This window comes from Geotrypetes seraphini, chromosome 12 (assembly GCF_902459505.1).
Source record: "Geotrypetes seraphini chromosome 12, aGeoSer1.1, whole genome shotgun sequence".
Taxonomy (NCBI): domain Eukaryota; kingdom Metazoa; phylum Chordata; class Amphibia; order Gymnophiona; family Dermophiidae; genus Geotrypetes; species Geotrypetes seraphini.
The window spans coordinates 18,211,320-18,233,732 of record NC_047095.1 but is presented as its reverse complement, the minus strand read 5'-3'; the positions used below and the strand labels follow the sequence as shown (position 1 = coordinate 18,233,732).

Sequence of the window (22,413 nt, the reverse complement as noted above, 5' to 3'; positions counted from 1 at the left end):
TTCACCCCCCCTGACTTCCGTGCACTGCCCCGCCTCTCCGTGCGCTGTCCCGACTCTCCGTTCACCCCCCCTGACTTCCGTGCACTGCCCCGCCTCTCCGTGCGCTGTCCCGACTCTCCGTTCACCCCCCCTGACTTCCGTGCACTGTCCCCCCTTGAAGGTCTGTCCCCATCCTGAAAGCCTGATGCCCCCCCCCGACGTCCGATACATCCCTCCCCCCGAAGGACCGCCGACTCCCCAACAATATCGGGCCAGGAGGGAGCCCAAATCCTCCTGGCCACGGCGACCCCCTAACCCCACCCCGCACTACATTACGGGCAGGAGGGATCCCAGGCCCTCCTGCCCTCGACGCAAACCCCCCTCCCCCCAACGACCGCCCCCCCCCAAGAACCTCCGACCGCCCCCCCAGCCGACCCGCGACCCCCCCTGGCGACCCCCACGACCCCCCCACCCCCCTTCCCCGTACCTTTGGTAGTTGGGCCAGAAGGGAGCCCAAACCCTCCTGGCCACGGCGACCCCCTAACCCCACCCCGCACTACATTACGGGCAGGAGGGATCCCAGGCCCTCCTGCCCTCGACGCAAACCCCCCTCCCCCCCAACGACCGCCCCCCCCAAGAACCTCCGACCGCTCCCCCAGCCGACCCGCGACCCCCCTGGCGACCCCCACGACCCCCCCACCCCCCTTCCCCGTACCTTTGGTAGTTGGCCGGACAGACGGGAGCCAAACCCGCCTGTCCGGCAGGCAGCCAACGAAGGAATGAGGCCGGATTGGCCCATCCGTCCTAAAGCTCCGCCTACTGGTGGGGCCTAAGGCGCGTGGGCCAATCAGAATAGGCCCTGGAGCCTTAGGTCCCACCTGGGGGCGCGGCCTGAGGCACATGGTCGGGTTGGGCCCATGTGCCTCAGGCCGCGCCCCCAGGTGGGACCTAAGGCTCCAGGGCCTATTCTGATTGGCCCACGCGCCTTAGGCCCCACCAGTAGGCGGAGCTTTAGGACGGATGGGCCAATCCGGCCTCATTCCTTCGTTGGCTGCCTGCCGGACAGGCGGGTTTGGCTCCCGTCTGTCCGGCCAACTTCCAAAGGTACGGGGAAGGGGGGTGGGGGGGTCGTGGGGGTCGGCCAGGGGGGTCGCGGGTCGGCTGGGGGGGCGGTCGGAGGTTCTTGGGGGGGGGACGGTCGTTGGGGGGGAGGGGGGTTTGCGTCGAGGGCAGGAGGGCCTGGGATCCCTCCTGCCCGTAATGTAGTGCGGGGTGGGGTTAGGGGGTCGCCGTGGCCAGGAGGGTTTGGGCTCCCTTCTGGCCCGATATTGTCGGGAAGTCGGCGGTCCTTCGGGGTGGGGGTGCGAGTGGTCCTGCCGGGGGGGGGGGATGTATCGGACGTCGGGGAGTCGGCCGGGCAAGAGGGCTTGGGCTCCCTCTTGCTCCGATCGTGGATGCGGGTGCGGGTGGGAGCGCGTGCGAGTGGTCGTTCGGGGTGGGGGTGCGAGTGGTCCTGCTGGGGGGGTGAATCGGGCGTCGGGCGGGGTGGGAACTATGTTTGAAAACTTTCGTATACCGCGCTCACGCATATAACGCGCGAGGGGTATGCGCGGTAGGTAAAAACGCGTATAACGCGCGCGTTATATGCGTGAAAATACGGTAGTTGCCTTTCAGTTAAACAATAGTGCCTGATTAAAGGGAAAAGTCAAAAGGTCCGGATTAGTGCAGGGTGACTGGCATCAGTTTCACTTTAGAAGCAAAGCTAACAAAAAGATAACCCAGATCGCAACTGTTCCTTGTTCTGAAAAGGTGCTGAATGAGGATCTGCTAAGGGGGACGAAAAACTTCAGAAGGTTATTTCATTTTCTTTTACTTTTTTAGTTCAATATATTGCTTTTTCAGCAAAGTCAGCTTAGGCAATAGTATAGCCTTTAGAGTCTCTGTTAGGGTTTTATATAAAAAGTATTTTAGTCTAGATTAGTATTTTAGGTTGGATTTCAGAGAATACGATCAGCATAGGGCACAGGTATCAATTGAGGGAAGTCTTTTTTTAGTGTTTAATTCTCACCCACCCCCGCCAGCTCTTGCCCATCCCTGGCCTGATCTCTGATTTATAGGCTCTTGAGCCAATTAAAAGGCTATAAAAGTAATTAGCTAATCTCAATTAGCTAGTAATTAGCTCTTAAAAATACTACTACTACTATTAATTATTATTATTATTATTAATTAATTAATACTACTATTAATTATTTCTATAACACTACACAGCACTATACAGAGTCACAAAGAAGAAAGGCCCTGCTTGAAAGAGGTTACAATCTAGTCTAAGAAATCCTTGGAGGGTAGCCTAACAATTGCAACATTACAAAATAATAATAAAAATTAAACATTACCGTAGCCTAGACATGGGCAACTCCAGTCCTCGAGGGCTGGAATCCAGTCGGGTTTCCAGGATTTTCCCAATGAATATGCATTGAAAGCAGTGCATGCAGATAGATATCATGCATATTCATTGGGGAAATCCTGAGAACCCGATTGAATTCCAGCCCTCGAGGACCGGAGTTGCCCATGTCTGCCATAACCTAACATATAACTAGCAAAATTAGGGGACCTTAGTGTACATATTCCAACTCCCTTAGCAACTTAACAAAGAAATCACCAATATTAAGATGCAAGCAGCAGTCTAGCAGCAAGATGGGGCCTAGTCAGTCTTTTGCACTGAGTGTCACATGTTTGTTTAACTCCCAGTTGGTGAGAGGTCTTATGTCTATGCTTGGCGCAAAGAGCTCGTAGCACTCAGGGAACAGGTTCAATCTCTTGAGGCTAGAGTTGTAGACTTAGAGGAGCTGAGGAATATAGAGAAGTACATAGAGGAGACACTGTAGAAAAGTTCCAGTGCTCAGAGGAGGGAAGTCTTCTTAAAGGAGAGCATTGCCCTGATGAAGTAGGAGGCATTCCTGTAGCCAGGACTTGCCTACCAGGGGATGCAATGTCCTCTCGCACCAAGGATGTGTCTCCAGAGGCTTTTGCCCAGGAAGGAATAATAATAATAATAATAACTTTATTCTTGTATACCGCAATACCATGGAAGTTCAATGCGGTTAACAATAGAAGAGACTGTACATTTACAGCGAAGTTACATATTACAGCGTTGTTACATTTACAGCGATGTTACATATATGGCAGTGAAAAGGCATATACTAAAGAAGAGACTGTACATTTACAGCGATGTTATATATTATAACGGTGTTACATTTACAGTGATGTTGAATATATGGCCATGAAAAGGCATATACTATGGAGGCCTGAAGGACCATTAGATCAAAACAGAGATTTGGGTAAGAGTGGCCATAAGTGGCTTGATAAGGAGGGCGAAGTCAGAGGGAATGGAGGCATATCGAGGTCGGGAGGGTGCAGGGAAGGAGGGAAGGAAGTGTTAGGACAGCTGTTATAATGGAAGATTCAATCATTAGGAAAGTAGATAGCTGGGTAGCTGGTGAAAATGAAGATCACTTGGTCATTTGCCTGCCTAGTGCAAAGGTGGTAGACATCACACATTACCTAGGTAAGATTTTAGACAGTGATGATGAGGAGTCTGCTGTCTTGGTGCATGTGGGTGCCAATGACATAGAAAAATATGTAGGGAGGTTCTAGAAGCCAAATTTAGGCTCTTAGGTAGGAAGTTAAAATCCAGAACCTCCAGGGTAGCATTTTCAGACATGCTCCATGTTCCATGCACAGGACCCAAGAGACAGGCAGAGCTAGTGAGTCTCAATGTGTGGATGAGGCAATGGTGCAGGGAGGAGGGTTTTAGATCTGTTAGGAATGGGTGACATACTGGGGAAGGGGGAGCCTATTCCACAAAGATGGGCTCCACCTTAATCAGGGTATGAGTCTTTAAAATATATCATCATAAAAGGGAAGACAAAGTATCCCAATAGCAAGATTGCAATAGAAGCCACAGTAGACCAGGTTTCCTTAAATAAAGAGCAGGCTGATTTTAAAGATTGAGAATGATCCATGCAGGGAAATACTTTTACAATAGGAGGAAATATTTTTTCACTCAGAGAATAGTTAAGCTCTGGAATGTGTTGCCAGAGGTTGTGGTAAAAGCAGATAGCATAGCTGGTTTTAAGAAAGTTTGGACAATTGTTGGAGGAAATGTCCATAGCCTGTTATTAAGACATGGGGGAAGACTCTGCTTGTCCTGGATCGGTAGCATGAAATGTTGCTACTCTTTGAGTTTTGGCCAGGTACTAGTGACCTGGATTGGCCACTGTGAGAACTGGCTACTGGGCTTGATGGACTGTTGGTCTGATCCAGTAAGGCTATTCTTATGTTTTTAACTGCTGAGCAAATTGTAAGTAGATATGACAAACATTTCTTGAAATAAGAGGATCTGTATGCATAAGGTTACCAAATTTCCTCTTTAAAAACAAGAGAGCACCTGGTCCAGCCCCATTCTGTCCCAGCTCCGCCCCCATATGAACCTTGTGTCTCATTCCCCGAGCTCAGGGCTGAACCTGGAGGACCTCCGCGCATGCGTGGACATCAGTGTGTTGACATCCACACATGTGTAGAAGCCCTCCTGACATGGCTTTATAAAACTCGGACAAACTACCAGGTTTTGGAAATCTCTCTGGATACCCAGACAGTCCCCTAAAAGGGGACATGTCCAGGTTTTGCTGGGCATCTGGTAACTTTGTATATGCAAATGCAAGAAGTCTAACAAACAATATGGTAGAGCTAGAATATATTGCACTAAATGAAAAGATAGATATAAAAGGTACCTCTGAGACCTGTTGTAAGAAAGATAACCATCAGTGTCATACCAGGGTACAAGTTATCTCGTAGTGATAGGGTGGATCAAATTGGTGGAGGTGTAGCATTATATGTTAAGGAGGGCCTTGAACTTTGTAGGAACCACGTAGTCCATTGGGTCGCTACAATAACCCCTTGAGATGTTGAATCCTTGATGAGCCAGTCGACCAGGTACGGGAACACCTATAGACCATGGTTCCGCACAGCTGCTGCCACTACCATGAGGCACTTGGTGAACAATCTTGGAGATGAAGCTAGGCCGAAAGGTAGCACTCTGTACTGAAAATGCAGATTCCCCACCTGAAATCTGAGGAATTGTCGAGAGTCTGGATGAATGGGAATCTGAGTGTAAGCCTCTTTGAGATCTAGAGAACATAACCAATCATTCTGATCTAGAAGAGGGTACAGAGATGCCAGAGACAGCATCCAAAATTTCTCTCTGACAAGAAATTTGTTGAGGGCTCTGAGGTTCAAAATAGGTCGCAGATCGCCTGTCTTCTTTGGAACTAAGAAATAACGGGAGTAAAACCCCCTCTGATGTTCCAGCAGAACCTTCTCAATGGCACGGAGATGAAGCAGAGCTTGAGCTTCCTGAAGAAGAAGGGCAGTCTGGGATGGATTGGAAGGATACTCTTTTGGAGGCAGATATGGAGGAACCTGGATGAAATGAAGAAAGTATCTTTCTCTGATAATGGACAGCACCCAGAGATCTGATGTAATGGTCTCCCAGCGGTGGTAAAAATGATGGAGACGACCTCCAATTGGAAGGGGAGAGGACAGAGGCAGAATGATGGAGGTTATGCTCTGTAGTAGATGGTCAAAAAGGCTGAGAGGTCTTAGGCACAGCAGGAGTCTGAGGTTTCTGTTGCCTCTGCTGCAGTTGTGGTTGTTTCTTAAGAGGTGCTCTTGTATAAGGAGCTGCTCTCTGTGGAAAATGCCTCTGATAAGATGGAAGAAGTCTGAAGCTTTTAGAAGTGGAAGGCTTAGGCTTAGGATGAGTGATGGAAGCAAACAATTTTTCATGTTCAAACAATCGTTTAGTAGCTGCCTTGATGGAGTCATCAAACAATTCATTGCCTTGACAAGGAATGTTGGCCAGATGATCTTGAAGATTAGGGTCCATGTCTATAGTGTGGAGCCAGGCAAGCCTGCACATCGCTACTGAAAAGGCAGTGACCCTCGAGAAAAACTCAAATGCATCATAGGAAGATTGAAGGAAATGCATGCAGAGTTAAGTCAGAGTGGTGATCATATGATGAAAACCTGGAAGACGATGTTGAGGAATATATTTGAAATATTCAGGCAGTGTATCAACCAAATGCTTGAAATAAGAAATGAAATCAAAGTTGTAATTCAAAACTCTAGTTACCATGAGATAATTTTGATACAACCGACGACCAAATTTGTCCATGGTCCTGCCCTCTCTTCTAGGAGGTGCAGTGGCATAAACTTTGGAAGGATTGGTCTTTTTCAGAGAAGACTCCACAAGAAGGGGCTGATGGGATAACTGAGATTTTTCAAAGCCCTTGCAGTGGACCATCCTGTAACGAGACTCCAGCTTTCCTGAGACAGCAGGAATGGAATAAGGTGTCTCAAGATTTCTCTTGAAGGTTTGAGAAAGAAGTCTATTAATTGGTAATTTGAGAGACTCTGCAGAAGGATGAGACATACCCATTTCTTCTAAGTACTCCTGAGAGTATTTGGAATCAGAATCCAAAGTAATATTGAGTTCCTTACTCATTTGACGTAGGAAAGAAAAAAAGTTATCTGCTCCAAGGATGGTTGACCCCATGAAAAAGAAGGTGACCTCGAGATGCCTCTTAAGGCAGAGAACGAGGGTGAAGCTTCTCTGTAGTACTGATACCTGAGGCCTGAATATGCAGGTATAGATGACTCACTGAGAGAATGGATAGAATCCCTCGCAGGAGAAGAAGCAGCAGTATCTGGAGGTGGTGTCCTCGACTTCGGAGTTGGAGGCCTCAAAGAGTCTTGAGGCCTGGAGAGACGAGTCTTGTCTCGAGAAGAGGATCTATGCCTCGATGAATGCCTCGACTGATGTGGAGAACCGTACCTCGAACGAGGCAGGTCTTGAGAAAGTCGAGGAGTCTTTGCCCTATGCCTCGGGCAGGGCAATACCTTATACGAGGAGGGAGGGCTGGAGGCTAGAGATCGAGATCTAGACACCAAAAGGGATTGAATGCCTGGTGTCAAGGTATCTCAAGGCACTGACAAGGACTCAACTCCTTGAGTAGTGTGTTTATGCTCCAGATGAGACACTCGCAAAGACTCAACTCCTTGCATAGAGTGTAAAGAGTCCTCTCGAGGTACAGCCAAGGACTCGACTCCTTGTGATACTGCTAAGTGCTCAGGCTGGACTGCAGGAAGCAGAGGCGAGGTAGGAGCATGTTTTGCAAGCATATTACCAAACTGACAATCCAAGATGGTCTGGATCATAGCCTCCAAATGTGACACCGAGGCTTGAGGATCTGGTACATTTGGTGTGGATATAGTCTCCAAGGAAGAGGACGAAGAATGACTCTTCAGCTTGGAGACATGCTTCTTGGGTATCTTGATAACTACTGCTGGCACCTGACCTGAGGGAGGCAGCGAGGCAAGCGTCTCATCAGGAAAAGACTTAGCAGATTTACTTAGGAGGAGGACCCGCCGAATGAGGATGGCTTGATTAAAGTTGAAGCCGAGGTCAAAGCAGAAGGCATAACTTCTGTAAGCTTGACCAGATTCAAGGTCGAGACCGAGGCAAGTGGATCTATACCTCCGAAGAGTTTTTCTACCTGAACTTGACGACATTTGCGGGCAAGAGGTTGAAGGGTAGCACAGGGGGCACATGACTCCGGATGATGGTCAGGTCCCAAACACTGAATACACCACCGATGTGGGTCAGTGAGGGAGATCGTGCACTGGCAATGGCTACACTTCTTGAAGCCTGTGACTGGCTGGGACATAAACGGGAAGATAGCCGGAGCTATATCGAAACATACCGGCTGAGGCAATGAGGCAGGCCCTGCCGTGACTGAAGTAAAAAATAAAATGTTTTTTGGGGGGGTTTTTATGAAATGCACAAGAAATACACAGCGACCCTGAAAAGAAATAAAACATGAGCCGCGGTGAGAGAAGGCACGAAGTAGAACTGAGTTTAGCGCAGAGCATCTAAATAGGACTTCTCAGTTCCACAGAAAACTGAGAACTGAGGAGAGGCGCGCCGTGTGCTGGGAGTGAAGGCACTCACGCATGCGCTGTGCGGCAGTCACAAACTTCCTGAAGTTCTACAAGCAAGTCTGCTTGCGAAGCTGTCTGTATCTGGTTTCCATGAATGACGTCACTCACATATGAGAATATGCTGCTTGCTTGTCCTGGGAAAACAGAGAGTAGGATTAAATGGTCAATTTTCTCTGTGGAAAGGGTAAATAGTGGGATTTATCTAAGGATGGGAATAACTAGTGAGATAATTAAATTTGCTGATGACACAAAGTTGTTCAAAATTGTTAAATCACAAGTGGATTGTAAAAAATTACAAGAGGACCTGGGCATCAAAATGACAGATGACGTTTACTGTGAACAAGTGCAAAGTGATGCATGTGGGAAAGAGGACTATAGCTACATGATACAGGGTTCCATGTTAGGAGCCAGTGCCCAGGAAAAGGATCTAGGTGTCATTGTTGAGGATACGTTGAAACCCTCTGCTCAGTGTGCAATGCAGCAGATAAAAACACATACAGAATGTTAGGAATTATCGGGAAAGGAATGGAAAACAGAGATGGAAATATTATAATGCCCTTGTATTGCTCTGTGGCATGGCTGCACCTTGAATACAGTTTTGGTTGCTGTATCTCAAAAAAGATATAGTGGAATCATAAAAGGTACAGAGAAGGGTGGCAAAAATGATATAAGGGTTGGGATGACATCCCTTTGAGGAAAGGCTAAAGTGGCCAGGGCTCTTCAGCTTGGAGAAGAGGTGGCTCAAGATTGATATGATAGAGGTCTATAAAATACTGAGGGGCGTGGAAAGGGTAAATGTGAATCGCTTGTTTACTTTTTCAAAAAGTACTAGGACTAGGGGGCATGCGATAGAGCTACTAAGCTATAGATTTAAAACAAACCAGAGACAATATTTCTTCACACAACATGTAATTAAATTATGGAATTCATTGCCGGAGAATGTGGTGAAATCATTTAGCTAAGCAGGATTAAAAAAAAAAAAAAAAAAAAGATTTGGATAATTTCCTAAAAGAGAAAGCGCGTCCATTATTGAGATGGCTTGGGAAATCTATTGCTTATTCCTAAGATTAGCAAAATAAAATTCTTTTTACTACTTGGGATCTAGGTAGGTACATGGGACTTGGGTTGGCTACTGTTGGAAACAGGATACTGGGCTTGATAGACCTTTGGTCTGTCCCAGTATGGCAATTCTTATGTTCTTATGACATGTTTATCCACTCCTACTGTAGATGAGATAATATCCAATCACTTTTCTGACCTCATGTGCAGCTGTTACTCTATCTTATCTTTCTATATGACCTTTGTATTCCCCATTCGTACTTGAATTATTGCACTGTCTTTGATGTTTATCACCTCTGCTGGATTTTTTTCTACTGGAATTATCTTATTCATTTATTTATTCATTTTAAACATTTTTATTCCGCTTACGTCCTAAGCAGATTACAATATTCACGTACACAAATTCAAAATAAAACAACAATAGTACTTCATACAAATAAATAAACAGTGTTAGGCAGGAAAAACATCCTAAAATCTAAAAAAAAGCTTTTATAAACAAAGATGTTTTCAAACATTGTTTGAAGCTTTTCAGATCTTTACATGACCTTATTGGACCATTCAAAGCATTCCATAACGAGGCCTAACCACGAGGATGACTGCTGTTATCCGTTTTTTTTGTTTTTTTTTTTTTTTAACAGTGTACCTCATTTGGATGTTCAAGTGACAACCTCACTGCTAACTGTGAGCGCAAGGAACGATTTGGCAGATACTTTTTCAAAGCTTGCATTAAGGAGTCCTTTTATCAAGCCACGCTAGTGGGGTTAGCGCATCAGACATTTCATCATGCGTTAACCCCCACGGACGGATAAAAAACTAACACCGTGGCAGGCGGTCTAACGCGCGGTATTATGCGCGTTAAACCCCTACCACAGCTTGATAAAAGGACCCCTAAATACCATGGCACCTCCCCATATATTACCTGATGTATAATTATCAGAAGTTTGTATTCAATATGAAACAGAATAGGCAACCAGTGTAGCTGTTTCAATACTGAAGAGATAGGCTGATAGCGAGAGATACCAGCAATCATCCTTACAGCTGTATTCTGTACCACTTGTAGAGCATGGGGCTCATAATCAAAGCTTTAAAATGTCCAAAAATCAACCCAAGTTGGAACTTGGATGTCCTTATAGCAGGGACATCCAAATGCCGATAATCAAAACCAACTTTCTGGACATGCAGCAGCACTTCTAAGCTGCTGTGCGTCCAGAGGTCAAAGGTGCATGCTAGGAGGTGCATTATAGGCAGGAATCAGGTGGACTTCAACCTGGATATACTGTAGCCATAATCAAAGCTTTTCTAGAGGGAACTTAGATGCCGGCAGTTAGACCTGTTTGAGTTGGATCTAAGTTACACAAAGGTGCCCAAACTAACATAAAGATCACTGGAGGATTTAAGACATAACCCCCCTCCCACGCACACACACTTATTCCCCCAGTGGTCACCACCCAAAGAACCAATCAGGGCCTTCAGCCTCCCACTGCATCCCAAGATGCATTGCCAGGGGGAAGCCCAGTCATTTGCAGGTTGCAGCCCTGTAGGCAGGAGTGAGTGGACTTTCTTCCTGCTGTTTTCTCTTACGAAGGTATGGGGGGGGGGGGTCTGTGGATGTGGGAGGGGGTTCCAGGAATGTTGGGAGTATTTGGGGGGAGTGGAGATGTCAGGGGATGTTGGGGTAAGTCCAGGATGACAGGGTGATGTCGGGGATTTCAGGGGGATGTCAGGGGATGTTGGGAAGGTCTGGGGATGTTAGAAAGATGTTAGGGGGAGAGGCGTAGGGCTCCACAGTTCAGCTGATCCTGGAGGGAGAATCCCCATTAGCTGAGCTGCCAGAAATCTCCGAAACTGGCTCAGCTGATAGAGATTCCTCTGCTCCGATCAAACAAGGTAGTTGGTGGGTACGTTTACAAAACTTGCTTATATACGTTTTTCATGTGGACGTTTTTATTTTTGAAAATGGGCAAAAAAGGTAGACATCCTAAGGACTAAAACTTATACCTAGCTCATTTTGAAAAATAAAAGATAGATGTTTTGCAGCTTTGAAAATGGACATTTTTCCTATTGGGGTTGTAGATGTCTTGCACAAAACTTCCAACCTCAGACTTAGGCACACTATCAATTATGCCCCTCCATGTATCCTAGATTTAGCCATGCCCAAAATTAGTGCATTGCAAAAATCCAATTTTGTAATAACAGACTTTGAATTACTATCTGAAAGTCTAATGTAGACAACATCAGTTTAACGCTAGAAAGTATTCTCATTTCTTCACATTCCTTCAGCTTCATAGGTTGATCCCTTATTGTAATTATTAATCACAATTTATTAACTGATTTTTTGGGGGAAAAAAAAAGTCACTCAAGGTGGCATAACCTTGAACCACCTTAGAATACAATGAAAAGTGGTCACAAAACCATTTGTGCTAGGATGGTTAATTGAGGGTTACAAGGCTAATATATCCATAACTTGTAGTGCTTTAACAGCTCATTTGATGGAAATAAACAGTATTGTACAGTGTTTGATTTTATATGTTAACATTTTATGCAAATCTGTGTTATGACTAGAATTGCATTAAATGAGCCCTTTATACGCTAAGTAGTCAGCAATTTTATAGTGAAAAATTTCTTCCAGCCCTGACAGACCCATGTGCCTATAGGCATGGCAAGATCCAGTTAAGTTCTCAAAAGTGGAATTAAAATTTATCAGGGCATCCATCATAATATGTAGTTTGCTTAAAATGCAAATATAAAATATAAAGCTTCAAAGACAGAGCAGTTGAAGGTAACGTGTAGAAAATCCAAGGGGACATTTTTATGGCATGAATTCTTTTTGCATTTACATTTCCGTCATTTCAATGAAAACAGAGAACAAACAAAGAGATTACAATGAATTTGCTTTAAATTTTCTACTTCCAAAATTGAATTTCATCTCCTCTCAGTAGTCCTTCATTACAGCGCCTCATAGAATCAACAGAAGATCACCAAGAAAGGAAAAACAATCAAAGAACTAGGAAAACATGATATTAATAGATGCATTTACCTCAGCCATTTTAGAAAGCACAGTCCAGTTGTCTTTGTTGTAGTTGCACATGATGCTTGAAATAATAATCTGAAAGTGAAAATATACAGATGAATTGCTTGTCTTCAGCATAGTTGCAATAAAACTCCCATATGAACAGCAGCAGCATATTATCCCATGCTTCAAGAATAATAATCATTTTTTATATAGGTGTTTAGATTAAAAAGAAACAATAAAATCTCAGACAAATTCCACTGTGCACCATTACTGATAAGAAGGAAAGGGTTGCTATACTATGAACATTTACATTTTTAGATGCCCCATTCAGTCCAAGAAATACTAAAAGTGATTTGTGCTACATAAAATCTTTTCATAATGGCACAGCTAACGCTACTTATGTTTGGAACTGGAACAAACCAGCACAATACACAAAACCAAATAACTAACCTTTGTCTGATGTTTAATTCATTAAAAGGCAGCCACTGGACTTATCTAAGGCACTTTAACATGTGCTGAACCCCTCAGCCTTTCTCAACTAGTGGGCAGAATGTTCCCACCTGAAAGGAAAGGGTCAGCTGATTGGTTCCTGGGGTGTGGACAGGGGGCCAATGAGGTAACAGGCTTGGATACTTGGTTGGTGAAAAAGTAAACTTAGCATGCAAATTGATTAGTGCCAGTGCTGAGAGGGTTGGATTTCTGATTCTTTATTCTTTCCTCAGTGGGACTCATGCTGGGTCTGTTTCATGGTAGTTGTGCTGCTGGGGCAGTGGTCAGGCTACTTCCCTTGCAGTTTGAGGGCTCTAGTATATGGTGCTCCAATGGGTGGCCAGAGGAAGGTTTCTAACAGGGAATCAAACCTTCATTTTGTGGGTGGAGGCCGTGTTTACAGTAGGATGAGGACAGAGTGTGAGAGGATGGTTATGGATGTGAAGAGGCTTCTTGTTTTCCCCACTGGCTTTCTTGTGTTATGTCAGGAACCAGAAGCAGAGTGCAGCGTGGGTTTTTCAGCAGTCCTAGTTCCTGCTGATTTTCTTGTCTGCTATTCTTGAGACTGCTAGTTTTCTTGATGGTACTGATTTTGCTGGAAGCGGAGTGCAGCTACTCCTGAGAGTGTGGATAACATAAAGAGGGATCTAGTGGAATTTGAGGAATGGTCTAAAATCTAGTATTAACATTCAGTGCTAAAAATGCATTTGGGCTACAAAAATATGAGGGAGAGAGAGAGTATAGTGAAGTACTTTTATGCATGAAAGAAGAGCAGGACTTCATAATGATCATAGCTGATGATCTAAAGGTGGCCAAGGAGGTAGAAAAGATGGTGGCATAAACCAGAAGGTTGCTTGAATATACAGGGATAGGAATGACCAACAGGAAAAAGGAGGTTTAGTGTTTCTGTATGTCTCTGGTAAGACTTCATTTAAAGTCCTGCACAAAATTTTGGAACCCACACTTTCAAAAAGACATAAACAGGATGGAGTTGGTCCAGAGGACAGTTACATTTGTAAATGGTCATCCTAAAGTATGTGGGGACAAGCTTATATTTATACATATACAATATTTATACACTGGAAGAAAAGTTGGATAGCATAGATAAAGAGACAAATACTTCCATACCTCCATACCATAAATGTACCAATGGGGAATCTCTCTCGATTAAAAGAAAACTCTTAAATGAGGGAACATAGGAAGAAGGTGAAAAGGGATAGATTCAGAGGTAATATAAGGAAATACTTCTTTATAGAAAGAATGATGGATGCATGGAACAGCCTCCTAGTGCAGGTGGTAGAGACCAAGACTGAAGAAATCATGAGGCAAACTGATAATTTCCCTTTGAGAAAGGAAGAGATAGTGAATGGTATGCATAGGGAGACTTGATGGGTCTTATTGTTTTTTTTTATCTGCCATCATGTTCTCTGTTTCTATAAGATTATCCCTTTGGATAATCAGGTGTATCAGAAGTTGAGACAGAAATTATGGCAGGATTGACTCAGGATCAGGTTGGGAGTAAAAGGGGAGAAGAGCAAGGAGAAGATTTTAAAAGAAGGAGGTTAAAGTTCTTAAAACCATCTTTAATTGGATTTTCGGAATTTCATATTTTCTCTAGTATTTTGGATGATATGAAGCCTGCATTATGGGCTCCTTTTACTAAGGTGTGTTAGCGATTTTAGCGCATGCAGGATATTACCGCACGCTATGTGGCTAGAACTAATGTCAGCTCAATGCAGGCGTTAAGGTCTAGCACGTGCGGCAATTCAGCACATGCTATTCCGTGCATTCATGCCCTAACGCAGCTTAGTAAAAGGAGCCCTATATCTCTGACACTCATAGGAACTGAATGAGCATCAGAGCATTTACCTCGCCAGCCCTTAGTAAAAAGCTCTACTGTAGTTTAACAAAAAGGGCCCAAGATATTGCCAAATATCATTCCAAAATAATAAAAAAGTTGAGGGCAAGAAAATAGCATATGCTTAAACAAATCTAGAGCAGAACTGCAGTGCCAACATAGGGGTAGATAATAAACTAGCTCTATAAAGTTTACTAGGAGTTCAAGTAACTTTATGCATAGAAAACAATAAGGATTGTATAAGAGCAACTGATTGAGTTGGTCAATTAACCTTGCCTAAAAGTGAGGGCAATCTGTGTCAGAAAAGTCCATAGGTATTATTAGATACTAGTCTTTAAGCCCGTTACATTAACGGGTGTGTCTTTCTTTCTATCTCTCTCTCCTGGCCACTGTCTTTCTTTCTTTCTGTCTCTCTCTTTCCTCAGCTGTCCACCACCACCTCTTGCCTGCTCCCCCTGTCCTTTTACCTCCCATGTCCAGCAGCACCCCTTCCCTGCTCCCCCTGTCCATCAGCATCCCTTCTCCCTTCCTTTTATCTCCCCCCTGTCCAGCAGCACCTCTTCCCTGCTCCCCCTGTCCAGCAGTAGGCCTTCTCCCTTCCTTTTACTTCCCCCCTGTCCAGCAGCACCTTTTCCCTGCTCCCCCTGTCCAGTAGTAGGCCTTCTCCCTTCCTTTTACCTCCCCTATCCAGCAGCACCCCTTACCTAATCCGCCTGTCCAGTACTATTCCTTCTCCTTTCCCTGCTCCCCCTGTCCAGCGCATGCATGCTTAGGGTTTTATTATAGAGGATTGGAAATTTAGACTTTAATGTGGGAAAAGTCACATATTTTGGAATCAACTAATAGTTGGTGGACATACCAAATCCCAGATTGAATCTAATCTTTCCAGTATATAGTTGAATTTATCTTAATGAGAGGATGACACCAAGGAGACTTTGAAGAGCTTTTAAGCCATGAAACTGACTGGTATTTATCAGCATAATGTAAAGCATGGCATGTAGATGCTAGCACAAAATGAGTAAGTAAAGCTGATCTTTCAGCAGTTATCCAGAAGAGCTCTAATGGTAGACTTTTCACTGCAGTACTTTCCAGAGTAAGCCATATATATGGGTGACATAACTGTCTTCAAGATCGAACCATTGCAGCCCATAGCATAGTAGAAAAGTGATATATATATATATATATAAATCCAGAAAATTAATTCCTCCTGATGGTCTGGGTCTCTTACGTTTACATAAAGCAATCATCACTGGTTTATCCTTCCACAGGAAAGTGCTAATAGAAGGCTCCCAAGAATCATAATATGATATTTGAAAAAGGAAGAAGAGAGTTCCATACCAAGGTAATTCAAGCCTCCGCTAACCCATTTGAATTAAAAAGCGATTACATCCACAATAGTGTAAAGTTTGTTTAGTGGCAGCAATTCGGATTTTGACCAATTTATTTTATAGCCCTAGAACTGTGAAAACTGGTCAATGAATCTGATAACAGCAGGATGTGAATGTTCAACAGAGGATAAAAACAGTAGCACATCATCTGCGTAGGCTGCTAAATTAGAGTCTGAAGCATTGGGTCCAATTTCTTTTATATTAGAATCCTGTCGCATAGCTAGAAGTAAGGGGGTTCCAATGCCAAATTGAATAATAGAGGGGGAAAGTAGTCTCTCAAGTAGTCTCTCATCCTTGTCTAGTCTCTCAAGTAAGTGGAGAAAGAAAATCTGATAATATTTAGTTAACTTTAATACGAGAGTGGGTTGAGGTATGTTGCAGATACAGTGCGCCCAAGCCAAACCATTGAAGAATATGAAATAGATCCTTCCATTCAATTTTATCAAAGGCCCTCTAGGCATCAATAGATAAGCCAACTGCAGAGACAGATAACTATTGAGCAAGCAAAAATAAATGATGAAATATACAGGTGTTATCAGTAACACATCTTCGATGTATGAACCCTACTTGTCTGGGATGTATGAGAGTGGATATAATATTGGATAGGCGATCATCAAGAATCTTTCATAAATTTTATAATCCATGTTGTGTAAAGATATAGTCTGTAATTGCTAACCAGTTTCAAATCATGTCTGTTTTTCCAAGACAGTAATTACAGCTTCTGTAAATTGATGTCGGAGAGAAGGCCTGTTAGCCAGCGTTGTGTCAGCTGCTGCACACTCCGTTGTGGCCCGTCCCTGCACAGAGTTGCTGCTGGGTGGGGGATGGAGTGTGTCAGCTCCGGCTTGGTGGCAGGATTGGCTTTGGGAGGTGGGAGTGTAGCATGCGGGCAGACAGGAAGGCATCCCTGGCAGAAGCTGCTTCGGCTTCAGCGGGGAGCAGGCAGGGATCCAGCGGCTCTTGTGACTTCTGTTGATGGGTTGGCTTTTGGGGAGGAGGGGGAAGGGGAGGGGGCACAAACTCGACACATGTGGTAACTAACTTGGGACATAGGAAGGAGGGAATAGAAATGGACAATTGATGGGCATGAGTCTGTGAGTGAGAGATGGTGCACATGGGGAAAGGAAGAAAGGAAAATTGGGCATAGAGAGAGAGGAGTGAGGTAGAGATGCATGGGGGGGGGTGCGCTGGTGTTGTATTTGCTGTGTTTGCATCAATAAAAATTGTTTGAACCTAGAAGGACAAGAGAGAGAAATGGTGGATATGGTGGTAGAGAGAGCAGATTAAAGGGGATACAAGGGGAAGGAATATTGGACATAGTTATGGAGGGATAAATGTGGCATTAAGCTGGAGAGGGCTGATAGAAGGAGAATGGGGCATGGGCTGGTGAGCAGTGGTGAAAAATGCACACAATCCAGAGGATGAGAGAAGGAGAAATGTTGGATGTGGCAGTAGAGGGGGTGGGAGAGATGCATGGATCTCCCAAGACAGATGGACTGAGAGAGAGAGAGAGGGAGACATATTGCCAATAAGGATGGAGGAGAGAGAAGAAAAGTTGGAATGGAGGGACAGAGAGAGAGAGAGAGAGAGAGATGTTGGTTGGGGAAAAGGAATGTGGTCCGGCGAAAAGGAAGCATGCAGGAGGCAGAAAGAAAGAAATATTGGAAATGCAACCAGAGACTCATGAAATCACCAGACAACAAAGGTAGGAAAACTAATTATGTGTCAGTTTTGTGAATTTATATCTGCTGTCTATATTTTGCTCTGGGGTGGAGCTTGGGTGGGTCTGGGGCGGAGTTTGGGCAGGAGTACTCAGTTGGTATTTGTTAGGCTGAGAAGTTGAGAAACACTGCCATAAAGCATCTACAGAGGTACAATTCTAGAACTGATTTTTTAGGTGCCAGTAAGCACCTTGAAAATCAGTGAAAAACATTGTTTAAACAGTGTTTTCACTGTGCTTGGGTGCCTACTGGCACTGTTTAGAGAATCTGAGCCAAAGTGGCCTGAGGGAATGGAATCCCCCCATATTAGGGATTGGGATTTATATACCACCTTTTTGTAGTTATACAAACACACTCAAAGCAGTTTACATATATACAGGTACTTATTTTGTTTCTGGGACAATAGAGGATTAATCGACTTGCCCAGGGTCACAATGAGCAGCCTTGGGATTCAATCCCATAAACTCTGGGTGCAGAGGCAGCAGCTCTACCACTAGGTCACTTTTTAATACAGCTTAATTAAAGCCCCCCGCCCCCCACAATTTTTTTGCTATAAGAACATAAAAATAGCCTTACCGGGTCAGACCAATGGTCCATCAAGCCCAGTAGCCCATTCTCATGGTGGCCAATCCAGGTCACTAGTACCTGGCCAAAACCCAAGAAGTAGCAATAAGTGGCATATGTTACAAGATACAATATACAGATACAAGGTCCTTTATCTGAAATCCTTAGGACCAGGTATATTTCAGTTTTCAGAGCTATGGATCTTGCACATGTGCTTTATATACTGCCTCCCTTCCTCCCTCTTCCCCCCAACCTCTATGAGTGATGGTCCTCTCCCCTCCTGGACCCAGCAATAGGACCCCCAAGTCTACCTTGCTTCCGGATGGTGGGGCAGAAGCGATTCTTATTCACTCCTGCCTGTGCTCACTTGGTGCAGAAAATGGCTGCTGAGACTTCCAGTAGCTTAGAATGTTGCAATTATTAGGGTCTCTGCAAGGTACTTTGTGACCTGGATTCGCCACTTAAGAAATAGGATTCTTGGCTAGATGGACCATTGGTCTTACCCAGTGTTATGCCCATGGCCAGGGGGGTAACTGAAACTCAGAATACTACTGACATGTATCCACAAGTCTGCTTATCTGACATTCTGACCTCCTTGACCTGAGTGTTGCCCAAACAACATCAAAGGGACTGGCCAAGGGGGTAACTGAAACTCAGCATACTACTGACATGTATCCACAAGTCTGCTTATCTGACATTCTGACCTCCTTGACCTAAGTGTTGCCCAAACAACATCAAAGGGACAGTGAAACCAGATGGGAAGCCGTTTCTGCAACACCTCCTTCTGATATCCTGACCTGGGTGTTGTCAAAACAAAGAACAAAAGACCAGGACCGGGTGTGCCTGAATCGTAACAAAGGACGCTAATTACTGCAGGACCAGCTGTTTTACTATGAACTCAGCAGTTTTTCATCCTATATAAGAACAGAATTCTGCCCCTAACATCAGAATCCAAGATGTCTAAAGGGACAGTCCTTTGGTCCACCCACCTATCAATTGCAGGGATTCCCAATTGTGAAGATGGTCGATGCCTGGGATCACGGTGTTGCTATTTTATTCTTATATATATAATAAAGGGTTATTGTTATGCTTTTATATTGTCTGTGTGCTTTTCTGAGTGTCACTGATCATCCCATCTGATAGAAATTAGTGGCGGAACATATTGGTACCAGAAGTGGGGTGATCAATGTGGTCCGAAAAGCTACCCCGAAAACAAGGGGTTGAGGAGCAGGCTCCCAATCCCTCCATTCCGGATTGGAATGACAGTATAGGTAAATTAATGGCCACTGAGTGGTCTGTAGAAGCAGGATTATGTGAATCCTGTACTTTTGGAAGTGTGGATCCACATGAATTATGTGCCTCCTTACAAAAGGTGAAAATCTCAAAAGGAGAAGAGCAAGAAGTAATTTCTAGACAAGGAAGGATGATTTTGTCAGACTGGAGGAATTTGCATGAAGCTAAACATGAATTACAATTGAAATTAGGAGAGCTGGAAAAGAAAAGGTGTAATCAACAGCATGCCATTACAATGCTACAATGTCAGAATAAGTTGTTAATGGATAAGGTAGACACCTATCAAAATGTAACAGAAAAGGCAGCTGTGCAATGTGCATGATATAAATACAAGAAACGGAGGCGGAAAGTGAGTTACCAAAAAATTAAAATCTTAATTTATCATCTGCCGGATGATTGGAATCCAAACAAACGGGATGGGAATATTTGGGATTCAAATTCTAATAACAGTGAGGAGGATATATGTGTTGAAGGAGAGCAGGCAGAAAGTTTAGAAGCAAAGCCTGTGAGGAGACAAAGATTAAAAGGAAATCTGCAGACAGGAAAAAATCTGACTAGAAATAATGTTATGGAAGATGTTACTCCACAGGAAGTCATGGATACGATGGCACGCTTTACACAGCAGCCTGGGGAACCACTAATACAATGGGTAATTCGGGTGCAGGAGCTGGGCGCAGCAGGGATTATATTGGATGCCACAGATGCCCCTAAATTTGTTCAAATTAGTCAAGAAGTAGCAGTACAAAATGCGTTACGGGAGGATTCTTATCCTGCAAAAAATGCCCAATGGTCTTTATTAGAGATAATTAGTAGGGGTGTCACGAGGCGATATCCACTTGAATCTGATTGGCCCTCAAATGATAAAATTTGGTATACATTAAAAGATGCTCAAATGAGAATTAAAGAGGAGGCTATGAAGGCAGCCTTAGTAATAGGTCACGCTGACACATATATGTCATTACCTTTTACTGTGTCCATGAGAAATAAAATTATCAAGTATGCTGCACCGGCATATAAACAGGTAATGATAACTTTGTTGATCAATCAAATAGACAGGACTATTTTGGAAGCCTTAGAAGCGGTCCGACAGTTAGGAGATCGGGGGGACTGGGGACCTCAAAATACTTTTGATAAAAAGAGAAAAGGACAATCCAATTCAAACAGGGCTAATCGGGTGTCTCGGACGAATATGTTTTTGGCATTAATAAAAGATGGTGTAAAGAGGGAAGAAATAGATGGGAAAGATACAGGGACGTTATGGGAAATGTACAAAAGTAGAGGACTGGGAAAGAAATCTATGTCTCAAGCACAAGTGAACAAAGGAGAGAGAGAGGATATTTTGGTACCAACAGCAACTCCTGAGGAACTGCTTCCATTCTTTATCCTGATTTAAAAGGGTGGAAGTGTTGGGAGGATCAATGATGTGAATGCCAAGCCTCAGTGTTTGCCTGGACCAAATTAGAACAGCGTCCACATGTAGAGATAAATATTTAGTGGAAATCTGGGGAGCAAAAGGTACAAGCTGTAGTGGACACTGGGGTGGAGGAATATAAATATCAGGATTGGAGGGAAAATTATGCAAGCGAGAAGAAAAAAAAATTTTTTTTACAGATTTTAAAATTGGACAATTACCAATTTGGGAATATACTGTATTGATCAATGAGATTCCTTAAAATATAATAGGGCTAGATATCCTAAAAGGGTTAACATTACAGCTTTCCGATGGAATCTATAGTTTTGGTAAATTACCAGACATTCCTATGAGATCAGTAGTGGTGGGGAAATTATCCAAACCAATAGTAGTACCAATCTCCACTAAAATTGTAAACACGAACCAATGCATTTTTTACTATTCCTATAGTGGAGCAATGTCCAGAACAATTTGCATTCACTTGGCAAGGGAGGCAATATACATCTACCAGACTACCACAAAAATACTTACATAGTTCCACCTTCTATCACAAGATTATATCAGAATTATACCTTACATGCAGGAATAGAACTATCACACTATATTGACTAAGTGGGCAAAAGGATGCCAAGAGGTGATAGAGAAAGTTAAACAGAAGATTGTAAACTTCCCTTCTCCCCAAAGAAAAAAAAAAGGCAACATATTTCACATCTGGGGTGACATATGGGGTAGGTTGGACAGTAAAAGAGTAGAAATATTGCTAAGTGACCTTTATAAAAGTTTTGTTAGATAGTATAAGGAAGTGCACTCCAAGTGATTTTGCAAATGTGTCTTTTACCTCAAACACTAACATTGTGAACCAATGTACCTGCACGTAAACCTCTCTTGTATGTTTTATAGATTAAAACATCCCTGCTTGCATTCTCTTATGATTGTGTGACAGAGCTTTGAAATGGAAGAAGATAGAAAGGAGACCAGCAAAATTATAGAGCCATTAACTTAAGTTTCTATCTCTCTTTCTTTTAGAAGCTTAGCATCCAGAGATGGTCATTAGAACCAATTTCACTGTGCCATATTTAAAATACTTCCAGCACTGTGACCTGATAGTGGGAATCCAATGGATACCAAATTTGTTTATGACTCTTTTTGATTAATAGTGTGCTTATTTACAGATTAAATTCAACCCTGAATCATTGCCGATGGAAGAAAGCATGCCGGAGCTCTGTGTTTGTCTGTTTCTGTTATATGTTGTCTATTTTAGCTTATGGGGTACCCCAATAAACATCGCACATTGGCCATTTCCAGAGTTTTTCCACCCCTTCTATTAGTCCAAATGGTACCATATCCCTTTCCAAAAAAAAAAAAAAAAGATTCCCCCACATACAAGAAAGTTTCTTAGGAAAACCATACTCACAATGATTTTATGCTGTGGCTCATACAGCCCAATGATAATTTAGTTAGGGGTTATATTATAAGAGGATATCTGAAGAGAAAAAATTAGAAAGCTTTATACCTGGTAAAATGGTGCTCATTGGTATTTGATATTTGCTAAATAAAATAAAAAATGGTCTCTCTTTATT

At 43.6% G+C, this 22,413-nt stretch overlaps 1 protein-coding gene across 2 annotated transcripts in view; it reads right to left on the bottom strand.

The window, feature by feature from the left end:
* Window positions 1–22,413, bottom strand: part of DPYD (dihydropyrimidine dehydrogenase) — a 1,270,977-nt gene that overhangs the window by 334,723 nt on the left and 913,841 nt on the right. For both annotated transcript variants that reach the window (XM_033915764.1, XM_033915765.1), the window contains one exon: window positions 12,134–12,202. In XM_033915764.1, the coding sequence (XP_033771655.1) occupies window positions 12,134–12,202 (69 nt within the window). The remainder of the gene's footprint in view (window positions 1–12,133; window positions 12,203–22,413) is intronic.